Genomic DNA, 14,585 nt, shown 5'->3' on the forward strand with positions numbered 1-14,585 from the left:
ACACGTTTGCTCTATCTACATGGAGCTGGGCTCCAATTGGTGCACTGCAACTCTCTGTTTCTAGAGTGCAGGGTTGGACCCCTCCTACCCTGGACTGTGCCTCACTGTGAGATTGTTGTGCAAGTTGGTGAAGAGCACTGAGACCAGCACAATTGTGCAAGCTCTCAGCCTGACCTACTCCTGTGACATGCAAAGAGGGATTACTTTTATCTTGAAGATGGGCAAAGATAGGGTGCTACTGGGCACCCAGCAAAAACAGTTGACCAATACACGCCCTCTGAAACAGGGAGTGTCCTGGTGGCAAAGCACAAGGGGGACTCCAGGACCCACAGCACCTCACAAGGGACTCAGTTTCTTGCAGCGATTAAGGCATCAAGTGCTAACCTGTAGGCTAAGATTGACTCACTGGATATGAACTTATTGCATGTTGACTTGTGAAAAGTAGCTGAGTGGTCTTTTGCAACTGAACAGCAAGTGAATAAGCAGCAGGAGGAGGTTATGACCCTCAGAGCAATGGTTGCCAGACTCACAATGTAAACACTAAACTATAAAATCAAGATGAGGATGCGGAGGGGCTCTCTCAGCACTGCAACCTGTGTTTCGTGGAGTTTTGAGAGGGTACGGAGGGAACAGCTCCAGAGTTCCAACTTGAAGAATGGGTCAGGGTGACGCTGCCTGTGACCCCCTTGTCCCTGTTTTTGTGGTTGAGTGAGCCCACGGTGAGCTGGAGCCACCTCCTCTTCTGGGAGGGCCACTGAGAACAATGATTAATAAAACTCTCAATTACTGTGTGCACGCTTTATCTTGCAGACAGTCTGGCAGTTGGGAGATTCTGCCTTTGAGGACTGCATTATCCGTATCTTTCCAGATTACATGCAGCAAGTGCTGCGACAAACATTTAGGACAATTAGGGGAGTCAAACAAAAGCTAAAGGCAATGGGCCTAAAGTACATGCTACATGCAAGTTCAGCAAAGCTGAAAGTAATACACGGGGGGCTCTTACTTTTACACTAAAGCTGAAGATGTGTGGTACTGGTTGGAGATTCAGGGAGACAGTCAACTTCCCCGCCTGTCCCTGGCGAGCCTTGCGCTTGGTTGCAGAGGAAATGGCTGAACAAATCATCAGGGAGATGACATGGCAGACGTAGAAGAGCCTGGAGCTCAGCAACCCTAGTTGTGGTATGTGAGGGTGGCACATTTGACCTGGAGCGCAAACGGTCAGAACGAGAGAAAGCAAGGGCCTTGGTGGAGTTACAACTTCAAACTCCAGTGAAAGTGGATCAGATGTAGTGGAAGATACACCAGAGCTGCCCGGGACATAAGCTAGGCACTGTATGGAAATAAATGCTTATACTGCTGGGGCAGCTGAGCACTGTGGACCAAATTTGTTGCACAGATTGTAAGTACTGCACTGTCACTGATGCAGATGGTGCTGTGGATGTTATGACTCTGGAGGGGTGATATTGTAACAGTATAAGTGATGTACATTAACGCAACAAAAGACATGTTGTAATAATTCTTGGTGCAGCATGCAATGGGAGGGGGAGGGACGGATCTCCCCACCCTTCCCCTGTTTTTTCTTGTGTGTGAGTTTGAAAGACGATTAAGTGCGGTGTGTGTTTGGAGTTGTGAGGTGTCTGGTGATCTCATGAGGGGAGAGTGTAGAGAGTACTGCGGAGGGTCAATCGAGGTCAGAGTGTGCCAAGGACCGATCACCCGGTGGTTAGATCTGGAGCATAGCTCACCTCCACTATACAATTTAACTTACTAAGGGAAGGAGGTCTATTATTTTCTTCTACACACCAAAAGTGCTGCACATGCAGCTGATTTCATAATTTAAGGGAGGGGGTATTATAGTGTTATGACTGGGGAGGCACAGTTAGTCTTTATAAGCGCTCCACTGATGCTGGAATATGGGCTGGGAGGGAAGTGACCTATGATACCCCTATGGTGACTACACCCCCAAGCGCTGCAGGATCCCATTTATATGGTGGTGACCGAGGAGGTGTTGATGGGTTATTTTGATACCAACTGGAATTCAACAGCACTTCGGGATATGGAGTGGGGTGCACTGAAGTTGGTTGTTAGAAATTGGCTTTTTTGTTGGCAGAGGTATATTCTGTTCAAGCAGGAACCACAATCCTAGTCAGGGTAAGTCAAATGTACACCATAAATTAACCTGTGCTCACCCTCTGGTAGCTTGACACATAGTAGGCAGGCTTACCTAGGAGGCAATAGCCCATATTCACCTTGCTGCGTTGCCCTGTGTCAAAGAGAAAGGTCAGGAATGTGCTGTATTTAAGCAATACGGTGCATTCCCGTCCTTTCCCATTGTGCTGTCACCGTTTTGGCAGCCTAGTGCCAATGCAGGCACCCTTGCACCATGGCCCAAGCATGTAGGATTGTTTTTGTGTAGTAAGGGGCACCTTTCTGCACAAAAACATTCTTGGGAGGTTTTTTCCTCTTTTTATGTGTGCTGTAGTGTTGGACCTGCCATCCTTGGCATTGTTTCCCCTAACCCTTTGCCTCTGCTTCTCAGGTTGTTGCTGTGTGCTGGACTTTGTTTTTGCTGTGTTTGTTACTCTGGGCACTTTGCCACTGCTAACCAGTGCTAAAGTGCAAATGTTCCGTATGTGAAATTGTATGTGTAATAGGCTTTTCCATAATTGGCATATTTGATTTACTGGTAAGTCCCTAGTAAAGTGCATTAGAGGTGCCTAGGGCCTGTAAATCAAACTCTACTAGTGAGCCTGCAACACTGATTGTGCCACCCACATGAGTAGCCCTGTAAACATGGTTCAGACTTGCCACTGCAGTGTCTCTGTGTGCAGTTTTTAAACTGCCAATTCGACCTGGCAAGTGTACCCACTTGCCAGGCCCAAACCTTCCCTTTTTATACATGTATGGCACCCCTATGGTAGGCCCTAGGTAGCCCCAGGGGCAGGGTGCTGTGTATGTTAAAGGTGGGACATGTACTGATGTGTTTTTCATGTCCTAACAATGAAATACTGCCAAATTAGTTTTTCACTGTTGCAAGGCCTATCTCTTTCATAGGTTAACATGGGGTTGCCTTTAAATATCTTTTAAGTGCAATTTCCCTTTGAGAGCAGATAGGACTATAGAGTTTGTGGTCTCTGAACTCACAATTAAAAAATGCATCTTTTTGTAAAGTTGTTTTTTAGATTGTTAGTTTCGAAAATGCCACTTTTAGAAAGTAGGCATTTTCTGGCTTGGACCATTCTGTGACTCTGCCTGTTTGTGGATTCCCTGTCTGGGTCAGGCTGAAAGTTGGGCTGTTTGTGAATCTCCTCTTGAAAGAGACATAGGGAGCTGGGGTGTAGCCTGCATATCCTGATGAGCCCTCTGGGATAGAGTGGAGTGAGGAGTGGTCACTTACACCTGAATGGGCTGTGCCTGCCCTCACACAATGCAGTCTGCAACCCCCTGGTGTGTGTCTGGGGACTGGCCTGGGCAAGGCAGGCTCCTGTAAACAACAGAGACTTTTCTTTGAAGTGGGGCAACTTCACAGGCACAAGGGGGTATAAGATTGGACCCAAAACCCCAGACTTTAGATTTCTTCAAGATTTGCTTCTGGGACCAAGAGGAACCTCTGCCAAGAAAAAGAGCTGAAGCGCTAAGGAGATGTGCTGCCCCTTTAAAGACTTCCTCTGCCAGCACTTGGACTCTCTACTGACACTCCTGCCCTGCCAAGTGGTGCCTAATCCAGTCCCTGGGCCCTTGAAAGGAGAAGCTGGTGGAAAAACCAAGAAAAACCATGTGAACCGACTTCGGACGACTCTGGACTGACGCCGCTGCCGAATCCTATGATGCCGCCTGCAACTGAAGCCGTGGTCCTTGCTGAAGCATGACGGCCCTGCAGGCCCGACACCTCTGCAGCCTCACTGAAGTCTGCAACTACATGGAAGTTGCTGCACCACATCATGACCTCCAGACATAGACTCTGCCGGAAGAGCTCGGATCTAATGTTTCGCACTGACACCACCTCACCTCCACTGGTCCGCAGCAAGAGCCCGACGCCTCTTCGTGACGCCTCCACTCCTTCGCTCCACAGCACTGGAAAGGATGCTACCTTGGACGCAGCGACACCACGATCCCCGACTCCGTGCACTGGCTTGTTTCCCTATTTTCACAAGGTACTGTACCTGGGGGTCTGTGTGACTCCATGACCAGTGCCATTGGCGTCTGATTGTTGAGAATGAGTCCGTCACGAGGCCGTGATATCACCAACTCGAAGTATTTGTGTTTCTATGCGCTAAACTGAAGTTTAATCTTTAAAAATCTTTAAAAATTCATAACTTTGCCTGTGTATATTGGATTTTTGTCGCTTTGTTTAGAGAAATATAAGCTATTAGATAAATATTGGCCATTTTTCTAAACATGTGTGGTGTCCATTTTGTAGTATTTCACTGTATTACTATGTATATTGGTACAAATACTATACACATTGTCTCTGGGTTGAGCCTGGGTTAAGATGCCAAGCTGCCCAGGGGGTTAGCGGGGGTTAACCAGGTGTGTTTCTCCTTTGCCCTGGCTGGAGTGAGGGTCCATGCCTGGACAGGGGGCAACCTGACTGCCAATCAAAGACCCCATTTGCAAAATGCAGAATACAATGAGGAGTAATAAATATATTTCTATTTGTTGTGCCTCCCCCGGAGAGATGTAAAGTTTTGCCGCTTCCCAAGGTTTGCAAGCTCTTGTAAATCTGGGAATGCATCAAAATCCATGGGTAGTGCATGGAAACACCCACCGCAAAGCACATGGAACTTCTCACTTGGGCAGAGTAAGGCAACACAGCAATTTGCCATGCCTTGTCTTACTCCATATCTATGAGGCCATTCAAAGCTATGCAGAGTGGCTTTCTGTGGCCTCATAGATGTGAGTGCAAGGTTTGAGCCACTGTTGCATCACAAAAAAATGATGCAATGGAGGTTCAAGGGCCTCATAAATATGCCCCAATGTGTAAAGTTTTTGTGCACCACTTAAAACAGTAAAACAGTGAAGACCCCTTACAAAAAGATACCACACTTGGTTAGAAGACTGGAACTTAATTTAATAAACAAAACAAAGCCAAAATGTCAAAACTCCTATAAGTAGATGTCCAGATATTATTTTTTAAAGAATATCTTCAAATATAGTGCTTAAAAGCAGAAAGTGCCAACCAGGGTTATCTGGTCGCACTAGACAGGGGGAAATCTGAAAACTCAGGCCGAACGCGATGGAGTGTAGGTCGGATACAGTGACCAGCCTTTGACGGAGACCGATGCATGTATCGTCTCTGATTCGTCTGGATGTAGGTGATGCATCAGTTCCAAGGTGTTCAATCCATGCGTCTTTGGCAATTCTTTAGTGATGTAAGCAATGTACCATCGTCAAGCTGTGCAGCCTGCAATGCAATGTCTTTGTCCTCAGCGGCAGTGGATATGCATTGGCGTCAAGGGCAATTACATAGGTTCTGGACTGGCGCATCAATGGCGATGGGTGTACTTTGCAGTTGCAGCACATTATACCCACTTCTAAGGGGCCAGGACTGGACTAGCATACTTGGTGGAACACAACGTGCAGCAGGCAAAGTTTGCAGGATGGAGTGAAGTCTTTGATGTTCCTGAGACTTCAGAGCAGAAGGCAAGCCAGCAAGCCCTTGAAACTACTGCAGTTCTGGGGATGTAGATATGCAAGTCCATTCCTTCTCACTCCCAGATAAAGAGGGCAGCAGGCAGCTGGTCAGGCACATCAGAGTAGGAGTTTGGCAAAGTCCAGCAGTGTCCAGCAAAGTAACGGTCCCTTCAGCAGCACAGCAATCCTCCTTCCTGGCAGAATGTAGTCAGGTCAAGAAGTGTACTTTGTTGGTGGTGTCAGGGGTCCAGTACCTATACCCAGTTATGGCTTTGAAGTGGAGGAGACTTCAAAGAGAGACCTTTGTATTTCACAAATTCCCTGCCCTTCCTGTTCTGGCACCAGACTCATCACAGAGGGATATGAAGCTCTTTTCGTGGGGACAAGAACAGCTCTTCCAGGTGCAAGCAGCAGCTCCTCACTCCCATTCTGCTGAGGATGATCCATCAGGATGTGAATGGGCCATCAGGATGTGGATGGCCTATCCGTCACACCTAAGCTCCCTTTACGTGTAGATGTCTAGAGGGAATGTACCAGCCCAGATGTGTATTCAGAGAGAGTCAAAGGCACAGAATTGTCGTAATACTCCAACCAAAATAATGAGACTGCTGAGTTTTGAGCAGCAGCACCACTGAGCATGGGGGAGTGTGTCGGATCCCAAGCTCTGTGGCAGCTGTCAACCTAACCCTTCCAGACAGCTAGCAGCACCTTACAGATACCGTCGGTAAAAGTGATTTGTGGCAGCCCATCGCATGACACTTTTAGATTACTTGGGGAAGTCATGGTAGAAAAAGATTGTGCCCCATTCTCTCAGTTACACAAGTCTCATACATTAAAAGACAAGCAGAAGCATATCTTGGTTCAATAGGATTTATTGAAGCAATTGCATTCTATGTAAAAAGGCATGAAGTTGAGATTATGAGAATGATGAAACCAGACACTATTTAGATGGTGAACAAGAAAGTGGAACATAGAAACAGTCCCACCATATTTGTCACTAGAGCAATACCAATATTCCTACACACACAACTAAGATTCCTACATGGGAGCAAGGAGCAGTGATGCCCCTAATCCGCCCATCTAGTCCTGGGAGTGTAGCACAAGCTCCATACCTGTGCTAAAGGAAAAGGAGAAGTTGGTTAGTCTGCTGGAAATGCTCCTCCCCGACAGAAGGGTGAAGTTTCTGCTAAAACTGCAAAGCCGACGGGCAGGATAAGATGACAATCTGACTGGAATGTCCCCTCTAAGGATACTAAGGCAGTCTGATGTTTTATAAAAAACATTGTGTTATTCTAGCAACTGCCCTGACATGTCTCTTTCCGTGTAAGGATGACACTGTACTCTCTGAAAAGGCAATACCTGGGAACCTATAACATGTATCCTTGATGCAGAGAAGGACAAAGGATAAGAAAAATAAAATTCACCACCAAAATGATAGCTCACTAAAATAATAAAAGGAATAAAATGTCAAGTGGCAGGCCTCAGATCTAAGCTAAAATTGGCAAAAATAAGTGTGAGTATGTGCCTAACGACTAACTTCATGATAAAATGGTTAAGGTAAAAAAATACCAATTGTTTAAATCTGGCATTTTCAGACTTGCAACTTAAAATCCAACTTTACCTTAAGTTGTGACTTTAAATCGTGAGTCCAGAGGCACCATACTCAAAATATTTATCTTTTCTCAATTAGAAATTACGCTTATAAATGTAATAAGCTAATCCCAATGTTAACGTAAGGAAGAAATAGGCCTTGCGGTAGTGAAAAACATATTTAGGAATTTTTCACTACCTGGACATGTAAAACTAAAAAGTGCATGTCCAACCTTTTATATATACTACACCCTGCCCTTGGGGCTGTCCAGGGCTTACCTTCAGGCTGATTTATATGTATTAAAAAGGAAGGTTTATGTCTGGCAAGAGGGTCAACTTGCCAGGTTGACATGGCAGTTTAGAAAAGCAAACACAGGCTCTACAATGCAGGCCTGAGCCATGTTTGAAGGGCTACTGCAGTAGATGGCACAATCAGTGCAAGCCCACTATTAATGTTTAACTTACAGGCCCTGGCACAGGTAGTGAACTTTACTAGGGATTCATAAGCAAATTAAATATATCAATTGTGGATAAGCCAATGTTATCATGCACTTTAGCACTAGTCAGCAGTGGTAAAGTGCCCAGAGTCCTAAAGCCTGCAAAAATGAGGTTAGCAAAACAGGAGGTCAGAAGGCGAAAAGTCAGGGAAACCATGCCAAGGATGCGGGTCTAACAGTGGTGATATGGAATGAGAGGCTCTTGAAGGTTTGCAGCTCTAGGCTAAGGCTGGAACAGGACTTGCTAGAGGGGGAACGAGAGCTGATCTGACTGCAACAACATTCACGTGAATTGGGAGACATGAGTATGGAACTGTTTGCTGTTCAGAGCAAGGTAGGAGAGATGTGAGATCAGCTGGACTGCCATACGAGGCAGGAGTACAGACAATAACTTCCCAGGGAAGGAGACAAGTTGGGATGTCTGTTGGCCTGGCTGCGTAAAAGGGAGAGGCCACCTCTGTTGATTTTGACCTTACTTCATTCAGAAGGTACCATTGTAGTGGTCCAATCTGGTATAAATGCATTGTTGAAGGACCATCTGGTGAGGGTGTACAAGGAGCCTTTACAGATTTATTAAACAAAATTATGGGCTTCTTGGAGTGGGTTGGCATTCACAGGCTTGCAGAGGCCCAGAGAGAGGAGCTAGAGAAGGATTAGCGGGGGGAGAAATTGTCATCTGCCATACAAGATATGGCTTGCGTTAAGATCCTTAGCCTATATGGACTCCCAGTGGAGTATTTTCAGACCTACTCTGCTTTACTTGTCCCCTGGCTATTGGAGATGTTATAAGAGGCTAGACGATGGGGTGAATTGCCTCAGTCTATGCAAGAAGCCCTGATTGTAATGATCCCTAAGCCCAATGAAGATCTGAATGGCCCGGGGTCATATAGACCACTGTCAATGCTCGGACTTCACGTGAAAATACTTTTGAAACTGCTGGTGGCACAGCTATGATGAGTTGTAACTCTTCTGGTTGATGAAGACCAGTATGGATTCATGACACACTTGAACCTACAGCAGCTATTGCATGTGATGCAGAGGGACAATGTGGAAGCCTTCCTCATGCCATTAGACATTGAAAAGGCTTTTGATACCCTAAGCTGGGAATATCTGTGGGAGATGCTGAAATGAATGGGACTGGGTCCGTACTTCTTGTGCTGGATAAGGCTGCTATACACTGGATCTAGTATGAGGGTTCAAACTGGGCACATGACAGAGCTGCCCCCTGTGCCCACTCCTCTTCACACTGGTGATGGAACCATCTGAGACACCGTCTGGGAGAATGGGTGATACAGATAGGGAATACCATGTGTATTTTTTCGATATATGCAGATAACACCCTTGTTTATTTGAACCCTCCAGAGCACTCATTGACAGAACTGGTGGAAAAAGGGCATCCAGGCTCATAACACAAGATGGATTTAATCCCTCTGGCTGGGCTAGAGGATCAGGCACTGGCAGATCTTCGAGAGATGGAGTACCCTTGCGAAACTCAAATGTTCCGGTAATTAGGTATTTAAGTAGCACACACTCGGAATCACCAATACGATACAAAATTATTATTGGTTGAGTCATCAAAAATGTGCGTGCTTCCATTAACTGTTGGAATACTCTACCAGTATCGGTGATGGGAAGAATGGCCTTGAGTAAAATGGTGCCCCTGCCCGGATGTCTCTATGCGGTACAGAATTCCTTTTGAGGAATACCAAGATCCTTGTGTGCAGAACTGAATAGCCTCCTTGTGTCTTTATTATGGATGGGTGAGAGAAGTATAGTTAAACTGGACATCCTAAAGTTGGGTCCTGACAAGGACAGGTTCAGCCTTTCTGTTCTGAAATTGTACTATATGGCTGGGTTACTACAATATGCTGCTTTATGGTGTGCAGAGGGCAGTATTAGGGAAGAAAACTGCTGGTAGGGCTGGTGGAAGAGGATGGCCTTTCAAAACACCTGATGAGGGTCATTCAGGTGCCAACAGACTGCCCATTCATAGTGCGACAGGTGGCAGAGGTTTGGGAATTAGCGATTAAACATATAATGGAGTACCCCATTTACTATGCTGCTCCCTATCTGGTGAATGAAACCCTTTTAGCATATACAGTGGTTGATGAACATGCCCTAATGGATGAAGTATGGTTGCAACACAGTTGGATTCTCTCCGTAAATAATACCTTCATTGCTATGGATGAAGTGAGCATCTGTTCCAGGTATAACTTGAACAGTTTTTGCAATATGCCAAACTTTTCTGCATGGTCCAGGAGAACTGGACGACTTTCCGGGTGAAGTCAGAGGAGTCGCATATAACGTTATCATTAAACCCTGGATCCAGCTGTCGCCTCATATCCAGGCTTAGTGTGGCAGTGAAAGGAGACAGACTTATAGATATGGTAGAAGTTTGTAATAGTTGAAGTTTCGTACTTGGACAAACAGCTGACAGATGGTTAGTGAAAATGAGCATTTGCCTAGGTAAAAAAAAACACTAGCAACACAAGCTTTAGGCTTATTCAGTTCTGTTATCCGCACCATGCTTATCTTATGCTTCAGTGCCTACATAGAATATTTCCAGCTCAGTCAGAGGACTACACCAGGTAAGGCAGGATCCCAGCAAGCTTTTTATGTATGACATGGGGTTGCCACAGATTAGGAGCCTGTTTGGCACAGGTAGTACAAACATTTGGAAGGGTCACTAACACCCAAATTGAGCTAACAGTCTGTCACTATCTTTTTGGTCTCCTCCCACCCACACCCCAAAAATGGGAAGAAGATAGGACAAATGTTTGCTTAGCTGGGAATGGTATTAGCAAAAAGATGTATATCTATCCATTGGACTACACATGAGCCTCTAGTGGTACACAAATGGTTAGCAGACCTGCAGAAATGGGCTATGGCAGAGGAATGCAGGCTGAAAATGGTGAGAACTGACATGAATGTGGAACGAGATCAAGAGCTCTGGGGAGAGATGGTGGAACAGATGGAGGTAGTGGAACAGACAGACACTGGTCCCCGGCCTGTGCCCTCTGTTGCTAGATTGGGGGCCTCTTGAGTGGCAATATACCCAAGATGTAATCTGAGTAGTAAGAGGAGTGCAGTGAGGGAGTGGTACTCTGCAGGAATGAATGTTGCAGGAAAAGTCTGCTGGGCCTGCAGTCCGGACCACGATGGAAAATTTAATTTTCTACAATAAATATGTATTGTGAGTGAATAAAACCTCTCTGTGCCAGCCGGCAGAGGATGTGAGGAAACTGTGTAATTCAACTTTAAATAAGTGCTGCTATGTGTACACTTACCATGGTAAAGTTGTGTAAGCTTTTGAGAAAAACTGAAATAAAAAGTTTAAAAAACTAAAAAAAAAAAAAATGAGATACAACAGGAAAGAGAGGAAAAAGGAAGACATGAAGTAGAAAGACATGGGAGGGGTACAGAGAAAGGCCATGGAGCTATGTTCATACATAAGAATTGATGAACATTGTTATGTTATGGCGCTTTACATAGTAGCACAAAGGACATGGAAATGAGGCAGTGAGGACAATAGCATTCTGACATTGACTGTAGATGGATAAGTTGACTGCATGGGGAATGATTCTGTATAGCAGTAATACAAGAATACTCACTAATGTAAGTAACAAAACTGACACTGTGAGCCGACACTTTGATGCGCAAATCCTCCCAAGCACAACTAACGGCTCCCTTTTGCCTTTATAAGTGTAATTTTGGCATACCTAAGTTTTTGTGTCAGTCTCTATACTTTTCCCCAGAGTTGAAGTCACAATTTTGTAAGACAAATTCCAACACATATGTTGCTTATGATGCAGATTGGTGAATTAATGGAATAATCTTTGTTTGCATTCCTGCTGTATGCATTGAAAACTTGTTTAATGTCACTTTTGTATATTAAACAAGAATTTGTAGATCTTTAATAGTAGTTTGTCATCTTTCCGACAGACAATCTGAAGAAGATTGATTTAACATCCAATGTTATAACTGATATTGATGAAGATGCTTTCAGGGGACTTCCCAATCTTGAGGAGCTGGTGCTAAGAGACAACAGGATACGGCAGCTCCCAGAGTTGCCTCACACTTTGATATTTATTGATGTGAGCCACAATAGGCTTGGTCGAAAAGGAATTAAAGAAGAAACATTTAAGGTAAGTGCTTAGCGATTTAAAAACAAGGGGTGTTATTTAGCAAAACAGAGAATTTTCATATTTCTTTGGTTTTTAATTGTTTTGCCTATTTCACTTTTGATTAATACGATGTCAAATGAATTATTTTTAGATTCTATTTAAGTGAATTTCTTATAAAACCAAAACAATTAGTAACATGATACTTTTATCAGGATACATCGTAAGTATCCTAATTATTAGCAGTTATTCATAGACTTCAATTATGATTACCCATGCCTAGCAGCAACTGTCCATTAATTGCTACTAATTGCTTTTAGCACTGGCTTGGCAACCCATGACTTTAGGGGTCAGGCATGCAATCCAATAACAGAGGGAAAGCGTGTCTCTGACAGATAGCTTGCTTTCAGAACTGTTGTCTTCATCTTGTTCCAAAGCTCTGCAGGAGCAAACAGTAGAATGTGGAGGTAACAAAAGGTCAACCCTGAGATATTGGTACAATTAAAAGCTATGTAATGTAACTTACATTGGCCAAAACATTTTAATGAAGTGATGCTTATGTGTGTAGCAAAATTATTGATACAGACTTAAAGAAATATATTTTCCAGATTCAGGAGAGTGATAAGAAATGACAGTTGTAAAGGAGGTGCATGCATACATTTTTTGTGTTAAGGCCTAGTTCTCAGAAAGGTGTCCACAAAGTATGTTAAAATATCAAGGTAAACAAGTTAACACATCATATATTTCATTGAAAGTGTTGTAACACAATTGGATGATCAGATAACAGCAGTTGTTAATGTATGCCACACAATAATTTGTTACTATTTGTCAAAATACTAAATCATCAATTCTGTGTGAAATATATAGGCTTTTGGTTTATATACTTTATTGACTTCAATAGGCTATGAATCCTACTGAACATTCCTACACAAGACGTCAGGCTTTTTATCATTTCTGTTTATATTCCCTGAATTGGCCCGAAGTGTGTTGGTGGACAACATTTTAAAAATTCAAGTTGGTTAACCTTCTCTATAACAAAAGTAACCCTTCAAAAAATGGAAAACTTATGGAAGATTACCACTCTTGGTAAAGGTGATATTCTCAGTTCCCTACTGAAAACCCAAATTCACGGGTTATAATATCAAAGTTTCTTAGAGTTACTTTAGTTATGTCAGTAGTTCTAAAGATATTTAATGGTATAATTATTCAATTCATATTGCTGAAAAGTCTTGAACAGATCCCCCTTTTATAAAATCCGAAAGAACATATAGTTTTCCAAATGATGGCATTGTTTTTGGAAAAGGGGACAGCTATCATATCTTTTTTATAAACAATAACCATTTTTCACAGATCATGTATTAAAATGTAATATATTTACACTGATTTTGATTTTTTCATAACCTTTTATTACTGTCATAATGTAGCAAACATTGAGATTATTTGTTAAAACATTAGAAATATCCATTATAACATTTCAAAAACAATGCCAGCATTTTTGTCACAAGGTTTATAATGTTTTAAATGTTAAGCTCAAAGTATCCCAACATTACTTGTAAAACATTGTAAAAGTTGGTGTACCTATGTATAGTTTCTTCGCAACATGACATTGTGATCTGAAAAAACTTTTACAAGTAAGCTAAACTGCCTTAAAACATATAAAATGTATTTAGGATTCAAAAGAAATTGGCTTGTTAGTTGACAGTTAACATTGTGTTCAGTGACCAGATAGCAATTCTTCAGTAAAAGATGAGATGTATACTTATCCTCTTGTTTTAAATCCATCTGCATATGAGAATACATTTTTACACTAACAGGATATTCGTTTTTTGTTTTTGTGTTTTTATTTTGGAAAATGAATTATAGATATGTTGCATACCACTGGGATGCGAAAAATCATGATAAAAGCAGTAAGAGAGTAGGATTATTTTCCAGCACATTTGGTCTAGTAGCTGACAATTTCTTAGTGTCAGCTTGGCATCTAAGTCACTCCTTATTGTTGTTCTATATTCCTTTTAGGGGCCATTCCCTTTAATGCTGTAATCTTTTTTTTGGGAATTTCAAGAATAATTTATCACTTATAGGAACCTCTGTGGATTGCCATTTCTATGCTATAAGAGACATAGGGCCTGATTACAACTTTGGAGGAGGTGTTAATCCGTCCCAAAAGTGACGGTAATGTGACGGATATACCACCAGCCATATTACGAGTTCCATAGGATATAATGGACTCGTAATACGGCTGGTGGTATATCCGTCACTTTACCGTCACTTTTGGGACGGATTAACACCTCCTCCAAAGTTGTAATCAGGCCCATAGTGTACTCAAGCAGTGTGTTCATCTTGGGACCCCAAGATTGAATATTGGGGCCTGTCGACAACGTGGACGAGATTTGGTTTTTAGCCATTGCTGTCAATTGGATGCCGTGTACTTCAGTCCAGCTGTCGTTGATTTTTGACAGTGTAAACCCAGTGTGTGTTAAAGGCAGCACAATGAGTTTACAGACAGGTTGTCTTGTGACGCGTAACATTGAAGGTAAAGCCTGACACGGAGTCAGATTCGGACCCGGAGAAGACCACGGTGAACACAGGCACGGGCTGCCTGATCACCTGCAGGGCTTTGCTTTTCTTGCCTCCCCATCCTGCCTGGTCCTGTTCTGCTGACTTCTTCTTTTGACCCACTGCCCTCTGCCCCCTGCTGGGCCTCACTGTATCAGCTCCAGTTTCAGCTCCAGCGGGAGCGGGT

At 43.4% G+C, this 14,585-nt stretch overlaps 1 protein-coding gene across 1 annotated transcript in view; it reads left to right on the forward strand.

Annotated features, from left to right (window-relative positions):
* Positions 1-14,585, forward strand: part of EPYC (epiphycan) — a 194,486-nt gene that overhangs the window by 136,852 nt on the left and 43,049 nt on the right. The window contains exon 5 of the mRNA XM_069228805.1: positions 11,664-11,866. Coding sequence (XP_069084906.1) covers positions 11,664-11,866 — 203 coding nt within the window. The remainder of the gene's footprint in view (positions 1-11,663; positions 11,867-14,585) is intronic.

Source organism: Pleurodeles waltl, chromosome 4_1 (genome assembly GCF_031143425.1).
Source record: "Pleurodeles waltl isolate 20211129_DDA chromosome 4_1, aPleWal1.hap1.20221129, whole genome shotgun sequence".
Classification (NCBI taxonomy): domain Eukaryota; kingdom Metazoa; phylum Chordata; class Amphibia; order Caudata; family Salamandridae; genus Pleurodeles; species Pleurodeles waltl.